The sequence below is a fragment of the Lagenorhynchus albirostris genome, chromosome 2 (genome assembly GCF_949774975.1).
Source record: "Lagenorhynchus albirostris chromosome 2, mLagAlb1.1, whole genome shotgun sequence".
NCBI classification, from domain to species: Eukaryota; Metazoa; Chordata; class Mammalia; order Artiodactyla; family Delphinidae; genus Lagenorhynchus; species Lagenorhynchus albirostris.
Genome location: NC_083096.1, coordinates 104,432,441 through 104,453,641, shown reverse-complemented (window position 1 = coordinate 104,453,641; position 21,201 = coordinate 104,432,441). Strand labels below are relative to the sequence as shown.

At 34.8% G+C, this 21,201-nt stretch overlaps 1 protein-coding gene across 1 annotated transcript in view; it reads left to right on the top strand.

Annotated features, from left to right (window-relative positions):
* Positions 1–21,201, top strand: part of CCDC18 (coiled-coil domain containing 18) — a 140,912-nt gene that overhangs the window by 54,141 nt on the left and 65,570 nt on the right. The window contains exons 16-19 of the mRNA XM_060139563.1: positions 8,504–8,638; positions 8,809–8,886; positions 13,491–13,607; positions 19,264–19,431. Of these exons, the coding sequence (XP_059995546.1) occupies positions 8,504–8,638; positions 8,809–8,886; positions 13,491–13,607; positions 19,264–19,431 (498 nt within the window). The remainder of the gene's footprint in view (positions 1–8,503; positions 8,639–8,808; positions 8,887–13,490; positions 13,608–19,263; positions 19,432–21,201) is intronic.

Below are 21,201 nucleotides of genomic sequence, written 5' to 3'. Positions count from 1 at the left end.
AATTTGGATTGTTAGTATTGTGTTGAGGATTTTTGCATCAGTGCTCATAACAGATATTTGTCTGTAGTTTTCTTTTCTTGTAATGTCTGGGTTTCGTATCAGGTTAATACAGGTCTTACAGTATTAGGCAGTATTCTCTCCTTAATTTTTTGGAAACATTTGAGGAGGATTGGTATTAGTTCTTTTTTATGTGTTTGGTAGAATTCATCAATAAAGCAAGCAGGTTCAAGGCTTTTCTTAGTTGGGAGATTTTTGATTTCCCATTCAATCTCCTTACTATTTATAGGTCTGTTTAGATTATCTATTTCTTCATGATAGAGTCTTTGTAGGTGTTTCTAGGAATTTGTCCATTTCATCTAGATTATCCAACTTGTTGGTATATAATTATTCATTGTACTTTCTTATGATCTTTTTTTATTTCTGTAGAATTGATAGTAATAGTCCCACTTATATTTCTGATTTTGGTAATACTGAGTCCTCTTTTTTTGACCACCTAGCTAAAGATTTGTCAATTTTGTTTATGTTTTTGAAGAACCAATTTTTCATTTCATTGATATTCTTCATTGTTTTTCTGTTCTCTATTTTGTTGATCTTTACTGTAATCTTTATTATTCCTTCTGCTAGCTTTGGGTTTATTCTGTTCTTCTTTTTCCTGTTTCTTATGTTTTAAAGTTAGGTTATTGACTTGAGATCTTCCTTGTTTTTTAATGTAAGCATTTATAGCTATAAATTACCCCCTAAACATTGTTTTTGCTGAGTCCTGTAAGTTTTCGTAAGTTGTGTTTTGTTTTCATTCATTTCTAAGTAGTTTCTAATTTCCCTTGTGAATTCTTCTTTGATTCATTGGTTATTTTTAAATGTATTGTTTAATAAATATCACAATTTTGTGAATTTTCCAGTTTTCCTTTTGTTGTTGATTTCTAACTTCATCTCATTGTGGTTGGAGAATGTACTTTATATGATATCTGTCTTGTAAAATTTATTGAGACTTAAATTTGTAGCCTAACATATTGTCTATCCTGGAAAATATACAATGTGCACTTGAGAAGAATGTATATTCTATTGTTTTGGGGTTGAGTGAGCTGTGTATGTCTATTAAATATGATTTGTTTATTGTGTTGAGTCCTCTCCTTACTTATATTCTCTCTGGTTGTTCTACATATTATTGAGAATAGGCTATTGAAGTCTTCAAGTACTGTTGTAGAACTGTCTATTTTTCACTTCAACGCTGTCTGTTTTTGCTTCATATATTTGGAAAGTCTGTCTTTGGTGTATAAGTGTTTGTAATTGTTGTATCTTATTGCTATATTGTAATAACCTTATATTAATATATATTATCTGTCTTTGTCTCATAATCTTTTTAAATTTAAAGTATGATTTGCCTGATATTACTATAGCTATCCCTGCTCCCTTTTAGTTACCATTTGCATGGACTATCTTTTCCCATCTTTTCATTTTTTATCTATTAGTATGTTTGGATCTAAAATGAGTCTCTTATCATAAATGGGTGTTGAATTTTGTCAAAAGCTTTTTCTGCATCTATTGAGATGATCATATGGTTTTTATTCTTCAATTTGTTAATATAGTGTATCACATTGATTGATTTGTGTATATTGAAGAATTTTTGCATCCCTGGGATAAATCCCACTTGATCGTGGTATACGATCCTTTTAATGTGTTGTTGGATTCTGTTTGCTGGTATTTTGTTGAGGATTTTTGTATCTAAATTGCAGCGTGTTCCTTCCTCTGCAATTTTTAGACTTCAGACTATACTACAAAGCTACAGTAATCAAGACAATATGGTATTGGCACAAAAACATAAACATAGATCAGTGGAACAAGATAGAAATCCCAGAGGTAAACCCATGCACCTGTGGTGGGTGTCTGTAATTTTCTTTTTTTGTAGTATCTTTGTCTCTGGTTTTGGTATCAGGGTGATGGTGACCTCATAGAATGAGTTTGGGAGTGTTCCTTCCTCTGCAATTTTTTGGAAGAGTTTGAGAAGGATGGGTGTTAGCTGTTCTCTAAATGTTTGATAGAATTCACCTTTGAAGCCATCTGGTCCTGGACTTTTATTTGTTGGAAGATTTTTAATCACAGTTTCAATTTCGTTACTTGTGATTGGTCTGTTCATATTTTCTATTTCTTCCTGGTTCAGTCTTGGAAGGTTATACCTTTCTAAGAATTTGTCCGTTTCTTCCAGGTTATCCATTTTATTGGCATACAGTTGCTGGTAGTAGTCTCTTAGGATGCTTTGTATTTCTCCGCTGTCTGTTGTAACTTCTCGTTTTTCATTTCTAATTTTCTCGATTTGAGTCCTCTCCCTCTTTTTCTTGATGAGTCTGGCTAATGGTTTATCAGTTTTGTTTATCTTCTCAAAGAACCAGCTTTTAGTTTTATTGATCTTTGCTATTGTATTCTTTGTTTCTATTCCATTTATTTCTCCTCTGATCTTTATGAGTTCTTTCCTTCTGCTAACTTTGGGTTTTGTTTGTTCTTCTTTCTCTAGTTCCTTTAGGTGTAAGGTTAGATTGTTTATTTGAGATTTTTCTTGTTTCTTGAGGTAGGCTTATATAGCTATAAACTTCCCTCTTAGAACTGCTTTTGATGCATCCCGAAGGTTTTGGATCGTCGTGTTTGTTTGTTTGTTTTAGTTTTGGCTGCATTGGGTGTTCGTTACTGTGTGTGGGCTTTCTCTAGTTGTGGCGAGCGGGGGCTACTCTTTGTTTTGGTGCATGGGCTTCTCAATGTGGGGGCTTCTCTTGTTGCGGAGCACAAGCTCTAGGCACACAGACTTCAGTAGTTGTGGTGTACGGGCTTAGTTGCTCTGCAGCACGTGGGATCTTCCCGGACCAGGGCTCGAACCCGTGTGCCCTGCATTGGCAGGCGGATTCTTAACCACTGTGCCACCAGGGAAGTCCTGGATCGTCGTGTTTTCATTGTCATTTGTCTCTACGTATTTTTTTATTTCTTCAGTGATCTCTTGGTTATTTAGTAACGTATTGTTTAGCCTCCATGTATTTGTATTTTTTACATTTTCTTTCCCTGTAGTTCATTTCTAATCTCATAGCGTTGTGGTCAGATGCTTGATATGATTTCAGTTTTCTTAAATTTACTGAGGCTTGATTTGTGACCCAGGATGTGATCTATCCTGGAGAACGTTCATGTGCACTTGAGAAGAAAGTGTAATCTGCTGTTTTTGGATGGAATGTCCTATAATATCAATTAAATCTATCTGGTCTATTGTGTCATTTAAAGCTTCTGTTTCCTTATTTTCATTTTGGATGATCTGTCCATTGGTGTAAGTGAGGTGTTAAAGTCCCCCACTATTATTGTGTTACTGTCAATTTCATCTTTTATAGTTGTTAGCAGTTGCCTTATGTACTGAGGTGCTCGTATGTTGGGTGCATATATATTTATAATTGCTATATCTTCTTCTTGGACTGATCCCTTGATCATTATGTAGTGTCCTTCCTTGTCTCTTGTAACATTCTTTAAAGTCTATTTTATCTCCAGAAAGTGGACATAGAGGGAACCTACCTCAACATAATAAAGACCATATATGACAAACTCACAGCAAACATCATTCTCAATGGTGAAAAACTGAAAGCATTTCCTCTAAGATCAGGAACAGGACAAGGATGTCCACTTTCACCACTCTTATTCAACATAGTTTTGGAAGTCCTAGCCACGGCAATCGGAGAAGAAAAAGAAATAAAAGGGATACAAGTTGGAAAAGAAGAAGTAAAACTGTCACTGTTTGCAGATGACATGATACTATACATAGAGAATCCTAAAGATGCCACCAGAAAACTACTAGAGCTAATCAATGAATCTGGTATAGTTGCAGGATGCAAAATTAATGCACAGAAATCTCTTGCATTCCTATACACTAATGATGAAAAATCTGAAAGAGAAATTAAGGAAACACTCCCATTTACCACTGCAACAAAAAGAATAAAATACCTAGGAATAAACCTACCTAAGGAGACAAAAGACCTGTATGCAGAAAACTATAAGACACTGATGAAAAAAAGATGATACCAACAGATGGAGAGATATACCATTTTCTTGGATTGGAAGAATCAATATTGTGAAAATGACTATACTACCCAAAGCAATCTACAGGTTCAATGCAATCCCTATCAAATTACCAATGGCATTTTTTACAGAACTAGAACAAAAAATCTTAAAATTTATATGGAGACACAAAAGACCCCGAATAGCCAAAGCAGTCTTGAGGGAAAAGAACGGAGCTGGAGGAATCAGACTCCCTGACTTCAGACTATACTACAAAGCTACAGTAATCAAGACAATATGGTATTGGCACAAAAACAGAAACATAGATCAGTGGAACAAGATAGAAATCCCAGAGGTAAACCTGCGCACCTGTGGTCAACTAATCTATGACAAAGGAGGCAAGGATACACAATGGAGAAAAGACAGTCTCTTCAATAAGTGGTGCTGGGAAAACTGGACAGCTACATGTAAAAGAATGAAATTAGAACACTCCCTAACACCATACACAAAAATAAACTCAAAATGGATTCGAGACCTAAATGTAAGACTGGACACTATGAAACTCTTAGAGGAAAACATAGGAAGAACACTCTTTGACATAAATCACAGCAAGATCCTTTTTGATCCACCTCCTAGAGTAATGGAAATAAAAACAAAAATAAACAAATGGGACCTAATGAAACTTAAAAGCTTTTTCACACCAAAGGAAACCATAAACAAGACGAAAAGACAACCCTCAGAATGGGAGAAAATATTTGCAAACGAATCAACGGACAAAGGATTAATCTCCAGGGCTTCCCTGGTGGCGCAGTGGTTGAAAGTCCACCTGCTGATGGTTCGTGCCCCGGCCCGGGAAGATCCCACATGCCGCGGAGCGGCTAGGCCCATGAGCCATGGCTGCTGAGCCTGCATGTCCAGAGCCTGTGCTCCACAACGGGAAAGGCCACAACAGTGAGAGGCCCACATACCGCAAAAAAAAAAAAAAAAAAAAAGATGAATCTCCAAAATATATAAACAGCTCATGCAGCTCAACATTAAAGAAAGCAACAACCCAATCCAAAAATGCGCAGAAGACCTAAATAGACATTTCTCCAAAAAAGACATACAGATGGCCAAGAAGCACATGAAAAGCTACTCAACATCACTAATTATTAGAGAAATGTAAATCAAAACTACAATGAGGTATCACCTCACACCATTTAGAATGGGCATCATCAGAAAATCTACAAACAACAAATGCTGGAGAGGGTGTGGAGAAAAGGGAACCCTCTTGCACTGTTGGTGGGAATGTAAATTGATACAGCCACTATGGAGAACAGTATGGAGGTTCCTTAAAAAACTAAAAATAGAATTACCATATGACCCAGCAATCCCACTACTGCGCATATACCCAGAGAAAACCATAATTCAAAAAGACACATGCACCCCAATGTTCATTGCAGCACTATTTACAATAGCCAGGTCACAGAAGCAACCTAAATGCCCATCCACACACGAATGGATAAAGAAGATGTGGTACATATATACAATGGAATATTACTCAGCCATAAAAAGGAACGAAATTGGGTCATTTGTTGAGACGTGGATGGATCTAGAGACTGTCATACAGAGTGAAGTCAGAAAGAGAAAAACAAATATCGTATATTAACGCATGTATGTGGAACGTAGAAAAATGGTACAGATGAACCGGTTTCCAGGACAGAAGGTGAGACACAAATGTAGAGAACAAACGTATGGACATCAAGGGGGGAAAGCCGCAGGGGGATGGGGACGGTGGTTTGATGAATTGGGCTATTGGGATTGACATGTATACACTGATGTGTATAAAATTAATGACTAATAAGAACCTGCTGTATAAAAAAATAAATAAAATTCAAAAAAAATAAAATAAAATGAGTCTCTTGTAGACAACATATAGGTGGATGTGTGCTTTTCTCCATTCTACCAATCTGTGTCTCTTGGAGAGTTTAATCCATTTACATTTAAAGTAATTACTGATAACGAGGGACTTCTGTCATCTTGCTTTTCTTTTTCTATATGCCTTCTAGCTTTTTTATCCCTCTTTTCCTACATTACTGTCTTCTTTTGAATTTAGTTGATTTTTTGTACTGAAATTTTAAAATTCATTTCCATTTGTCTATATTTTATGGCTATTTTCTTTGTGGTTACCATGGGGATTACATTTAACATCCTAAAGTTATAACACTCTAATTTGAATTTATGCCACTCTAATTTCAATAACATACAAAAACTCTATTCCTTTATAGCTTTATCTCCACACCTTTTGTCACAAACTTACGTCTTTGTACATTGTGTGCCCCAAAACAAACTGGTAATTCCTTCAAAAGGATTAGTCTCTTTTGTAGAAAACAAGATTTGGAGTCACAAACTAAAGTTACAATAATACTAACTTTTGACGAATAACTTTTTTTTCCTTTATTTGTATTAGTCTCTTAAATCATTTAGAAAACAAAAAGTGGAAGTTACAATCCATTGTTACGATAATGTTAGGTTTTACAATTGCCCATGTATTTATCTTTATGAAGATTTTTATTTCTCCGTATGACTTCAGGTTACTATCTAGTGTTCTTTCATTTCACCTTACACAATTCCCTTGAGTATTTCTAGCGGGACATGTCTAATGGTCACAGCCTCCCTCAACTTTTACCTGAGAATGTCTTAATTCCTCCCTCACTTTTGCAGAACAGTTTTGCCAGATAGAGGATTCTTCATGGACAGTTATTTTTTTTCTTTTGACTATCAGCCTACTGTCTCCTGACCCTCAAAGTTTCTGATGAGAAATCTGCATGTAATCTTATTGAGGATCCCTTATATGTGATGATTTGCTTATCTCTTGCTGCTTCAAGATTCTCTCTTTGTCATTGTCTTTTTCTTATTCCTTTTTTTTTTTGTCTGTGCCACGTGGCATGTGGGATCTTAGTTCCCCGACCAGGGGGCCAGGGATCAAACCCGTGCCCCCTGTGTTGGGAGCTTGGAGTCTTAATCACTAGACCACCAGGGAAGTTCTTGTCATTGTCTTTTGAAAGTTTGATTATAATGTGTCTCATTGTGGGTCTTTTTGAGTTCAACTTACTTGGATTTTGTTGAGATTCTTGGATGTTTATATCATTATTTCATCGAATTTGGGACATTTTCAGTCATTATTTCTTCAAATATTGTCTCTCTCTTTCTCCCTCCCTTCTGGGACTTCCATGATGTGCATACTGGTATGCTTGATGGTGTCCAACAGGTCCCTTATGTTCTGTTCACTTTCTTCAATCTTTTTTCTTTCTGTTCCTTTAATTTCTGCTGTGTAATTTATTTTCATTTGAGTGTTTTCATTTCACAGTTCTTTGGTTTTAGTATTTTCTAGTTAACCTGTTGCTGCTATTATCACATATGTATAATTTTTATATACTTGTGTATATAATATGCACAAATATACATATAAACATATCAGTTTACTCATGTTTTGTCTTCACAAAAGTTTTTTGGTCATTTGATAACACCAGTCAATTAGTGGTGAAGTTGTAAGGAGTGAGACTTACACATTTCTAGTGAAAGTATAAATTTTGGTGCACTTTGAAGAGAAATACCTAATGAAGTTAGAAATGTGCATATCCTACAACCAGGAAGTCCACTTCTAGGTGGTATGTTCTAAAGAAACCCCTATACATGTGTATAAAGAGACATGTACAAAGGATGTTATTGTAACATCATAATAGTGAAAAAGCAATATCTAACTGTTTCTGAGTAGATGAGTGAACAAACTAGTTTGTTGTTACAATGGAATACTGTATTATCATAAAAATATGAATCCACATATGGATACATGGATAAATATTTAAAACAATATTAAGTGAAAAAAATAAGTTGCTGAAACTTGCAAAAGTGTTGATATTGTCTGTGTGAATTTTCAAAACAAAATTATGTTACATATTGTTCATGGGTCTACATATATAGTTAAAAGCACAAAAAACATGTATGAGAATGAAACACACCAGAGAATGATATAGAACAATTTCAACATAGTATTGGTGAGGGAGGGAACATAGTATTGGCGAGGGAGGGAAGGGATAAGATATGGACTTGTGATTTCATTTCTTCTCTAAAAGGAGAGAAACTGAAGGAAATTTGGCAAAATGCAATAAGCTATGTAATTTCAGTAGTAATTTAAATTGTGAGTGTTATGTTTTTTCTGTGTACAGTTGACCCTTGAACAATTTGGGAGTTAGGGGTGCCAACCCTGGGCAGTTGAAAATCCACATATAACTTTACAGTCAACCCTTCCTTTCCATAGTTCCCATCTGTGGATTCAGCCAACCGCTGATGGTGTAGTGCTGTAGTACATATTTATTGAAAAGAATCCATGTATAAGTGGACTCAGTTTAAAACTGTCTTGTTCAAGGGTCGACTGTATTTAAAATGTTTCAAATTTAAAAAAATTAATATGAAAATTAATAAATCCTGTTTCTGTGTTTAGCTTGAATCTCAACTAGAGAAAAAAGAACAACAATTTAAAGAACAAGAAAAGACAATATCCATGTTGCAGCAAGATATAATATGTAAACAACATCACCTTGAATCACTAGACAGACTCTTGACGGAAAGCAAAGGGGTAAAATCATCTTTATAAAAGTGCTGTTTAAAAGCTGACCAATATTTTAAGTTTATGTTTCTTTAACATACCTTTAATTCTAGTCAAATCAATTGTTTAACAACCTGTTACTAATGCTAAAATATTTATACACGTACGTATATTTTTGCTACCAATCTGTATGTTTTCAGGAAATGGAAAAGGAAAATATGAAGAAAGATGAAGCTTTGAAAACATTACAGAACCAGGTATCTGAAGAAACAATCAAGGCTAGTATGCTAATACTTTAAAATTTTTTCTTTTTCTTTTTATTTATTTATTTTCTTAATGGAGACATTCCTGTGGCTTTTTAGTTTTCTCTATAAATTGTAAAAAAAAGTTTACATAAAAATAAAGTGGTAAAAATTTTACCTAAGTCAATGAACTTAGTTTCTTTAAGTAGTATATTTTTCATTGTGAATTATGATCTTAATTATTTGATAGTTGATAATCTAGTCTATAGATTATCTAACTTCTTTTCTTTTTATAATACCTTAAGAAAAAATTTTTTTAACAAAAAGTGTGTTTTTTAAACTGTAGCTACTTACTAACATTACCAGTAAAAAAATTAACAAAGGAAGTGAAGAGAGATGAAACTACAAACAATACAGTTTTGCTTCTTTTTACTAGTTCTGCTATATGATTAAATAGGGAATAAATCCAGAATTTTTGGGTAAAATACAGTTTTGTGGCCAGGATAACCTTATGGTTAAAAGTATGGGCTTTGAAGCTAAACTGACTTAGGTTTTAGTTCTGGCTTCAGTGTACTTATTAACTGTAACCTTGGCTAGGTTATTTAAACTCTGAACGTTAATTTCTTCATCAGTAAAATAGGGATCACAATGCCCTAGAAGAGGTTGGGTTTGAGGATTAAATGAAATGAGGTACATAAAATACTTAACACATACTAAGTTACTCAGAGTTTGCTAAGTAATTACCATATATTCAGTGTTTTCTTCTTTGCATTTTTAGTGCTAAAAATAGCTTCAAATATGCTGTGACCTTCATTCTGTTATATATGGATTAAATTAAAGGATATTTTAAAAATCCAATGTTATTTACTTTTTGCCTAGTACTCTGTTTTTCATCCATTTTGTGACCATGTATACCCTCGTAAACCCAATTATATGTTTATCCATAACTTTCCTATAGTATTCTCCAGAACTTTTAACATTTAATGCCATGTCAGTTCATTTCCTCATGTAAAAATAACCTCTAAGATCATTAATATTTAAAAAATCATTATTGTACAAAGGTTGTAGGCATGATATAATTTCATTAAAAAAAATCCATCTTGCCACTTAACTCCTGTTTTTCATTAAATTACCTAACACATCTAGCCAGTCATCTGGTAAGTTATTTTCATTTGTTAATAATCAGATATGAGACAGGAAGGAAATCAGCTAAAGAATGAATTATGATGTTAGGTTTTATTCCTTTGGTACCTTTAGTAGATTTGCTTTCATTGAAGCTATACTAAATGATTCTTTTCTTTCTTTCTTTTTCTTTTTTTTTTTTTTCTTTTTCTTTGAGATGCACTGTGCGGTCTGTGGGATCTTAGTTCCCTGCCAGGGGTGGAACCTGGGCCCTCAGCAGTGAAAGCACCAAGTCCTAACCAGTTGACTGCTAGGGAATTCCCTAAATGATTCTAACATATCAAATAGAAGTTTGAAGTATATTTCTCTTTTCTTTATTATGTCATTACCACCTTCTTTCTTGACTTTTGGCCATGTCCTTTTGCATGCCTCAGTTTGTTCTTTGCATAAAAATTTTGAAATTTTCTATCTGCAGGAGAGTTACAAGGATCTATAAGTTTAAACTTATATCACTTATAGAAGTATGATAATGATAGCTGGAAGACTGATGGGAAGTTTATGAACTGGTAACAAAAAACCCAATAAATTAAAGCAATTATGTTAGCTGCTATTAAATAGAAAATTGAGAATGTACTTATTAGTGATTTCATTTGTTTATTTTATTTGTTTTGCTTTGGTTTTATTTTCCACTCTAGATTTTTGTGTGTGTTTTTTTTCCCCAAAGAAAGTTAAAGTTATAAGTAGAAAAAAAAATAAAAAAGACTAGCTTAGGTGCTTCTGTTGAAAGTAGGTAGCGTAGAGCCCCTATGTGGTTGCCTCCAGAATATGCCCCCGAGGAGGTTCTTTGGTTTAGCAGAGCAGTGTCTTTGTTTTGATTCTATTCATTCATGTACATATATATACATGTATATTTATGAGTGGTTTGTACACAGTGAATGATGTTTATTTGTATGAGATTTAGAGTCTCAAGCTCTTTGTTCAAATGAGAAATCCAACAGAGTAGTAGATGTTTTGGTTTTTATTATTTATTAGTTTTAATTAATTTATTTTTAATTAAGTTTTATTATGAAAAGTTTCAAACCTACAAAATGAAAGACTAGTACAGAGAACAGCTGTGTCCTTTCATTTAGATTTACTGTCTTTTAAACTCTAACCATACTCACTTCATCTCTCTGCACACACACGCACATGCCTTCTTGCACATGCACCCACCCAGTCCCACCGCCACTCACACATTTCCTTTTTGCTAGTCCACCTGTGAGAAGGTTGCAGATGTCATGATACTTTACACCCTTAATACTTAAACTTGGGTCTCATATGTATAGAAACTTTCTCCTACCTGATTACACCATCTCTATACACCACAGAAAGTCAACATTAATTCAGTAACACTATTCAACATACTGTCCATACTGAAAATTTCCCAATTATTTAAAAATGTTCTTAATAATCTTGCTACTCAAAGCATGGTCTAGCAGCATCACTATCACCCGGGAACTTGTTTGACTTGCAGAATATCTGACCTACTGAACAGAGCTGGGACTAAAGTGAAGCAAGGGAGTGCCTCTGGCATACAATTTAAGGAGACATTTATTCTCCGGGTTGTACAAGTGAAGGGTAGGCATTTGCATGATCCTGAGAGTGAGTACCTCCTTAAACTTTGAGCCCTAGAACCTCCTTTGTCTCACCCTAGACCTGGCTCTGGTTCTGAATTAAGGTGTCCAGGTGATCTGTGTGAACATTAAATTGTGAGAAACACTACTTTAGCTTGTTCCTTTTCTTTCCCCAATTTAGAATGCAGTCATAATTCATGTTTTGCTTTTGACTTTTTAGATTCCCCTAAACTCACTGTCTCCTATTGTTCACGACACTGAATCTTTGGAAAAGTCTAGGTCAACCATAATAGCACACACACCACAACTGTGGATTATACTGTGGGTTATACAGTGTCCTTCCCACTGCTTCACATCAGGAGGCACATAATTTCACATCACCCCATTATTGGCTTTGCCAATCTTGACACCTATTATTTAAGGTGGTTACTGCCAGATCTCCCTATTTTAAGGGCATAATTTTTCCTTTATAATTAATAAGCAATACATAGGGTGATTCTTTGAGGCCATGTTCAAAGACCTGTCCCTCAACAAACTAATGACCAATGGTTTTAACATCTAGTGATGAATCTTGCCTGATTGAGTTTTTACGTTGTTAATTTTTATCACATGTGATGTTCTGACGGTCATAGATTTTTTTTTTCTGTGTGTGGAAGATGATACAAGTACCAATGCTTATTCTCATGCTTAATAAAGAAAACCTGTAAATATTTATACCTCTCATAAAAGACTTTAAAAATTATTATTAGGGTAACAGTTTATTAACAAAGATAATTAATCAAAATTATAAGCTTTTTAACTGTTAATGGTTATATTCACAGGCTATAGGGACGGGCTTTGAAAACTGTGTCTTTCAGTTGTGTCTCTTTTTAGAAATAAGAGTTGCAAAGATAATTTCATGATGTAGAATAGTATCTGGAAGAGGGAACATTTTTCTTTTTCTCCTTATCTTGTTGAAATTTCTTTCACACTTTCATGACTACTTACTAGAATGCTATTAGCGTTGAGGAAAGAAAAAAAATACTCCCGAGAAGCTCAGAAATACAATAAGGAAAAGAAAGGAACAAGACAAGAATGAATCTTATTAACAGATGGGATGTGGAGCATGTGTGCAAATTCTGAAAAATTTTACTGAGTTTGAGTTGCTCTTTGCTCATTCGCTCTTTAATGTTGAGGTAGCGTGAAGCATTTGCAGCTTTATGAACACTTGAACCAAGTTACATTGCTGCCTTTCTGGAAATGTTTTCACTGATTCAGAGCAAAAGCAGCCTTCTCTGTCTTACCTAAGTTTGTTTTTCATTAGCCGACAAAAACATTTCATTTTCTTAGTGACTTCAGCGTATTCAGAATATTCGCACTATAGCATTTTTAACACAATACTCCAGTTTGTACTCACTTTATTATTTTTCTTGATCAAGGGAACTTAAGGAATAGGTTTAAATACTGCTTACTTTTTTAGGTAAATGTTTCAGGGTGTCTGGCCTGCAGGTCCTTGACAATTGGCCCCAGTCTATCTTGCTAATCCCACCCTTCCAGTACCCATCTCTTACAAATTCATGGTTTTGGTACCCTAAGCTCCTGCCAACTTCTTACCATTCCTTTTCACAGTGCCTTGTCTCTGAATGTACTCCCCTCTTCCTAGAATGCCCTTCTTCACTTGTTCATGTCCATTTATTCTTCAGGACTCCAGGCACTGGTTTCCTCTTTGGTTTCCTAGTTTGCAGTAATAATTAGTTTTCTAAATAAATCTCTTCTTTAATAGCATTTTATATCCTAAGTTGGACTGTATATTCACTGGTTGAAGCAGTGAGGTAACATTAGGAGATAACGCTGTAAAATATTGAGCATATAATAAGCACTCATTAGTACTGGTTGATTTTCCTTTTTTGCTTTTTTTCTGCTTAGGTCAGACAACTAGATTCAGCATTGGAAATTTGTAAGGAAGAACTTGCTTTGCATTTGAACCAATTGGAAGGAAATAAAGAAAAGTTTGAAAAACAGCTAAAGAAGAAATCTGAAGAAGTAAATTAACATTTCCTTTAAATATAGCATATTTTTCAAGTGATTTCTTTTTGAGATATTATTTATTTTCAAGATACTTTAAAAGTACATTTTTATATAGCTGATATAAAAAAAATTTTCCAGTAAAACGTAAACTCCAATTTTATATTCTTTTTTAAAAAAATAAATTTATTTATTTATTTATGGCTGTGTTGGGTCTTCATTTCTGCTTATGGACTTTCTCTAGTTGAGGAGAGTGGGGGCTACTCTTCATTGCAGTGCACGGGCTTCTCATTGCAGTGGCTTCTCTTGTTGCAGAGCATGGGCTCTAGGTGTGCAGGCTTCAGCAGTTGTGGCATGCGGCCTCAGTAGATGTGGTGCACAGGCTCCAGAGTGCAGGCTCAGTAGTTGTGGTGCACGGGCTTAGCTGCTCTGCGGCATGTGGGATCTTCCCAGACCAGGGATCGAACCCATGTCCCCTGAATTCACAGGCGGATTCCCAACCACTGTGCCACCAGGGAAGTCCCCAATTTTATATACTTTAAGAAACAAACATCATATGACATATAAAACACAAAATATGACACCTTAAAATTCTAATTCTATTACCTATTTTTAGGGAATCAGGAGATTATTGTTGATCACAGAGTAATTCTAATATAAAATGATTAACACTTGGAATATTGTTTTAGATTTAGAGGTATAAAATTCTTCAAAATTTTTCCATTTTGTTTGTTCTTCCTCTATTTGAAGGATTGAGAATTAGGTTTATAAATTCAACTTTCTTTATTGAGAAGAGTTTCTCAGATACTAGATAGAAGACTTTTCTTGAATTATCTTATTCATCTCTGTATGCTCATTGTCAACCACTTTGCTTTCAACATAATAGGTAGTCACTAAATATTTGCTGAAAGGAATAATCTTAATGAAGAATTCCTTTATTTCTTTGTTAGAATTTATAATATATATATTTAAACCTTCACTTCATGTTTAGAAATAATCAACAAATCGGACTTCCCTGGTGGCACAGTGGTTAAGAATCTGCCTGCCCATGCAGGGGACACGGGTTCGAGCCCTAGTCCAGGAAGATCCCACATGCCACAGAGCAGCTAAGCCCATGCACCACAACTACTGAGCCTGCGCTCTAGAGCCTGCGAATCACAACTACTGAGCCTGTGTTCGACAACTACTGAAGCCCACACACTTAGAGCCTGTGCTCGGCAACAGGAGAAGCCACCGCAATGAGAAGCTTGTGCACCGCAACGAAGAGTAGCCCTCGCTCGCTGGAACTAGAGAAAGCCTGGGCACAGCAACAAAGACCCAACACAACCAAAGATAAAAAATAAATAAAATTAAAAACAAAAAAAAAAAAAACCAAAAATATTTCTTTAAAAAAAAAAAAAATAGTGAACAAATCTTCATCAAAGATGCATCACAGGGCTTCCCTGGTGGCGCAGTGGTTGAGAGTCCCCCTGCCGATGCAGGGGACATGGGTTCATGCCCTGGTCTGGGACGATCCCACATGCCGCGGAGCGGCCAGGCCCGTGAGCCATGGCCGCTGAGCCTGCGCGTCCGGAGCCTGTGCTCCACAACGGGAGAGGCCACAACGGTGAGAGGCCCGCGTACAGCAAAAAAAAAAAAAAAAAAAAAAGCATCACATAATTATATAACTTCAGAGGTTAAAACAAAAACTTTGTATTTTATATGGACCTGTCTTCTTCCTTCTACTTCCCCTCATGAAGGTTTTTACAGCATCTTTCACAGGTGGGCATATATTTCTGTATTCCAATATATGGAAATTAAACCACCTAAACTATAGATACTTATACTTTTTAGAATAGGAGTGTGATTTTTTTTTTCCAGCGGGATCTTCTTTAAACCATTATTTAGGCATTTTTAAATTTTTATTTACTTATTTTTTGGCCGCACCCTGCAGCATGCGGGATCGTAATTCCCTGACCAGGGATCAAACCGATGCCGCCTGCAGTGGGAGCTCAGAGTCTTAACCACTGGACTGCCAGGAAAGTCCCTATTTAGGCATTTAAATTCTATAGCCCTCACTGCACTCCAGCATAAATGGACTTGGCAGAGATGGAATCTGGAGACAGGCAGTGTTTGTAATCAGAGAGTTTGTTGAGTTTTAGAATTTGTATTCTTAGAAATAGCATCAGAGACTTGGGTGAATAAGAGGCATTTACCCAAAATGAACTTAGAACTTTTTTCAGAATAGCAGGAAGTATAAACCTAGGCTGGAACTGAATTAGAAATCAGAAATGGTAGTCATGTTTGTACAACAATACTAGAGAAAAAGTAAGTAAGTAAATTAGAAAGATTTGCAGCCCTTTTATTGCTGATGAATTATTAGCTCAACTGCATGTGCATTGGCTTACTTACTTAAAAGATCATCTTTCACTTCTTCTTCTGTGTTGATAAGAAACATGGAGAAAAATCCAATTACTCTTTACCTTTTTTTTTTTTAGGTACCAATCCATACACTTATTTAGTTTTGGCTTATTTGTCTTTAGAGCAAATTGTAATATCTTACAGAGAAAACTCTTTCTAACACTGGTTAATAGAATTAATATCTTATAACAGCAGAGTTATGAGATTTTCATCATCTGTAGCTAGGTTTTAGAAAATATGATTTAATTCATAGTGCATCCATTCTGTTAGTAATACGTGACGTTATAAAGATATTTTACCAAATCAGTAGGCAGTCCCGAATCACATACTAGCTGAATAATTAAATGGCCCCAGAGCATATAGATAGAAAGCCAGCTGAAAGAACTACATGTTGATAATCCACCACACAAAGCTAATAAATGTGCCCCTGAGTTTTTGCCTCAGGCAAATATTCTTTTCCATATGTTGAAATAAATAAATTTATGATGAAAATAATAGTGACTTGGGGGTCCTGAATTGTTTTGAAAATATTTTAATTTGTATTAAAATGCTTTAAAAAGTGATAATGTATGTGTTCATGCAAAATTACATTGTCAACATGATAGAAGAAAATAAACACAAAATAGATGTGAATAAGCCAAAACATTTTCTGCGTAAAGCATTTATTCAGCACGATCAGTCATTTTATTGATAAATGCCTTTATTCAAATTGATGGACTTAAATTTTGCAAAGTTGGCATTGTGTCAGTAACTTTTCTGGGTTATATTTTATTTTTTAGTAATAATCATGAGAGCGTTTTTGGATATACATTAATATTAGATAAAGCTAATTGTAAAGTAGATATTATAATGTAAATTCTACTTTCTTCTTGACTTTAATTATAAAATAATGAATTCTTTAGGAAAAGTTTATTCTCTGAATATGATAATAACTTAGTAGAGAATATAATGTCAAAACTATTTGTCTTATATTTACTTTTAAAGTCAAGTGGAAGTTAAAGGGTAGTAGAGTGAAATGCCAGTATAAATTAGATAGATGTAGGTTAATTTTTGTGAATTAATATTTGTGATACAACTAATATGTTAGATACTTCAGTATTTTTAATGGAAATTATTTTGCTAGTGGCTAGATTACTAAAATAAATTTTTTAATTGTTCTTATGTGGTATGACTTTCTTAGTGTTTTGGTTAGGCTTTATCTTTTTTCTAATAGTTTGTCTTATTTTAATACTTTGTCCATTTTTTTTTTTGATTAGGAAAGTAAGTATAAGACAGCATGTTCCAGTAAACAAAGAATAGTATATAAACTTATAGGCAAGTCCGTTCTATATAAAGTAAACTACAGCAGAGCTGTGATCTGTAGTTTTCTCAGGAGCTAGCAGAAAAAACAAAACAGGTGTCACTGATACCTATTTACACTAAATAAATTATTTTCATACAGACAACATTAAGTAAAATAGATTAGCATTAAAAAGAATTATAATAATATTAGAAATTGGATAGTTGCCTGTTATATGTAAGGTTCTCTAAGTTTACAGTGTCATCATATAATGAAGAAGTTTGAGATTTAAGAGCTTCTTATCATAAGCAAAGGCTATTTGGCCCCTAAGCCTTTCATGATGCTGCTGAATATTCCACTGCTGTATAATTAGAAAAAACCAAGTCAGGATTCTTCTTCACTGTTTCTTAGGAGTTTAAAATTACTTTCTTCTGGGTTGATATTTATTAGAAAGATTGTTTGCTTTAAAGGGATGGGTTTATTTTCCTTCATTTTAAAAAGTTATTACATAAGCAACAGTAAGAAATCTTTTGAAGAAGATTTACTTACAATTCACTCTAATACTAATACTCTCTAATACTTTTCACTTTTCTATTTGCCTGAGTGTTTTTCATATTAATGAAATGTGGGATTTTTTTTTCACTTTATTTTGTAAAATTTATTTGTCACTGTCCTTTAAATTATGATTTTTTTTTTTTTTTTGGCCATGCCATGTGGCTTGCAGGATCTCAGTTCCCCAGCCAGGGATTAAACCTGGGCCACTAGGCCACCAGTGAACTCCCTAAACTGTGATTTTAAATGGTTGCATCTTTTTTTTTTTTTTTGCGGTACGCGGACCTCTGACTGTTTTGGCCTCTCCCATTGCGGAGCACAGGCTCCGGACGTGCAGGCTTAACGGCCATGGCTCATGGGCCAAGCTGCTCCACGGCATGTGGGATCCTCCTGGACCGGGGCACGAACCCGCGTCCCTGACATTGGCAGGCAGACCCTCAATCACTGTGCACCAGGGAAGCCCTAAATGGTTGCATCTTTTAAAATCAGATTTATATATCATCATTTAGTAAACCTTCCCCTTACTTTAGGAACAGGTAACAAATATTATGAAATATATATGAAATTATGCTGTATTATTTATAGAATTTTAAAATGATTTGGCACTTTTTAGTATTTGGATTTCTTGGACAAAGGGCATTTTTTTTCCTTCTTAATAGGTTCTCCCAGACAACTCTAAAGGTTTCATTTAAAGCAATTTGGGGGATCAGCATATTCAAGTCCTAAATATTTGGAGTGAATAAGTGCAATTTCTTAGTTGGTATTGTTTTCCTGTATGTTTTTTGGAGCGTGAATATTCAAGAGTGCTTGCTGGGATATTATTTTACAAACAATGGCAATGATAGCAACAATAATGTACTAAATGGCACCTAACATTTATACAGTGTTTTCATGGTTATGGTTTATTATCAATAAGAGAAAAAGATATATCAAATGGAGTGTGAAGAAATCCATGGCTTCCTATATTTTCTCCCTTGTTCTGGGAGAAGTCACGCAGAATAAGCTCCTTTTTGTAGCAGTGAAATGCGGCAACATTTATGCAGTACTTCTGCCCAGGGAAGCCTGCTTATGACTCAAAGTTCAAGGTTTTTTACTGGGGGCTGGTCACATAAGAACAGCCATAAGTATCAGAATTCCAAACTCCTAGAAGGAAAGCATGATTTGGTGCCCTAGCCAGGGAAAACAGTCTCATCACTTAAGGAATATTTCAAAAGCCACATTCCCAGACATCATCCAAGAACCAACCCTATTAACAGGCCCTTCTAACATACCTCCCCATCAGAAAAATGAGCCCTGCCCTTCCACATAATAAATTATAGCTGTGAATACAATTGTCCCATATGACAAGTGAGGGTAATTATCTAATAAGGTAGACAACATTGACATTTTATTGCTTTTTATTTGAAATATGTCATTATAATGAGAAATGTGTATATTTGTTAGGTATATTGTTTACAGAAAGAGCTGAAGATTAAAAATCACAGTCTTCAAGAGACTACTGAGCAAAATGTTATTCTGCAGCATACTCTTCAACAACAGCAGCAAATGTTACAACAAGAGACATTTAGAAATGGAGAGCTAGAAGACATTCAAACTAAACTTGAAAAACAGGTATATATTATTGGGCAAAATGGTTTTATGAAATAGAAATTTTTTTAAATTGATAATAGATTTTTTTGCTAGTTATGTAAATTGCTGTTTAACCTCAAAGATACCATATTATAAGAAATATTCTAAATTAACGTTGTAAAATGTATAAAGTTTTATTCCAATGTAATGTGATCGTGTAGTACCGTGGGCACATTTTTGTCACTCCATCCAACTTAGTTATAATTTAGTCTTCTTTATTCAGTTTTTCCTTTTTGGACCTGAATATAATACCTATCTGAATCATTATAGCTTTCAATTTCTTCATTTTGGATCAGGAGATGTGTGATAATCCCTAAAGAAATGCCAAGCAATGCACTAAAAGAAAAATCCCAAAGGAAACTACTCATTTTAAAAAATAAGTTATTACTCCAAAGAAAGAATCCTAGGAAATTTTATTCTAGAATCGAATCTTTTCTCTTTCATTCATTACCAAATTCATCTGAATTATTCTGACAGATATTTCACATTTTTTGTTTTGTTTTCCTCTCATCACACTTTACAGAAAAGTATAAATTAGAAAATGATAGTTCCCAGTAACCTCACTACACCTCACTTTTTGTCATTTGTATGACTTTTTAATCTATGTATTCTAACTTCATCCTCAGCCTCTCCAGTGGAACTAAAGAATCTCTTCTCTGCACATTCAAATATATCAGGCAGGTATTCTGTATTTTCTTTTTTAGAGACATCTGTCCTGTGGCTCTCCATCCCTTTTGTTTAAGTCTAGACCTACTGTTTGCTCTGCCTGTTGTACAGCTTCATCCTGAGGCATTTCTTCATCTCATCTGTTATTTGATTCCCACTTTCTAAATCCCTTGTCAGTGACTCCAGTTTTTGTAAGATTGATTATAATTCTTGTTCTTTCTGAAATTGTTTTCATTTCTATAACGGTCTTACGGTTTTCTTCTGAGTTTTTTTTTCCTTAAGTCTATCAATTCCTTTGTATTTTTCATTTGGTTATTTTATTTCTTCATGATCTTTGTTTTAAGAGATTTTTATGTCTTGTTTAATTTATTTGAGGGTCTAAAAAGTTTATATCTAAAAATTCCTTCAGTATTTGGAATAAATTTTCCAGCATATATTTTTTCTACTTTTTATTCATGTTCCACTATGCACAGGTTCCGTGTTGGATTTATTCAGATTGTTATCTTTAGATTCTTTCTGCTTATGAGTGTGCCATTTAATCAAACACAGAATGGGTAGATTTTCCATAGTTCCCTTTCCTTTTTACCTGGGTACTATTTTAATTTTATATTTGGAACTTAAGTTGGGGGTGTGGATATTAATGACTTATAATCTGTACTTAGTTCTTCAATGAGAGGTTTTAGAAGAGCAGGGAGGATATCAAAGTCATTAGCCAGATATTAACTTTGAGATCACAGTCATGTAAATGTTCATTGAAAATATGAAGTGGGACTTCCCTGGTGGCACAGTGGTTAAGAATCCACCTGCCAATGCAGGGGACATGGCTTCGATCCCTGGTATGGGAAGATCCCACATTCCACAGAGCAACTAAGTCCGTGCGCCACAACTACCAATCCTGTGCTCTAGAGCCCACAAGCCACAACTGCTGATGCCTATGTGCCCTAGAGCCTGCGCGCCGCAACAAGGAGCCCACGTGCCGCAACTACTGAAGCTTGCGTGCTCTAGGGCCCACTGCTGCAACTACTGAGCCCACATGCTGCAACTACTGAAGGCTGCACGCCTAGAGCCCGTGCTCCGCAACAAGAG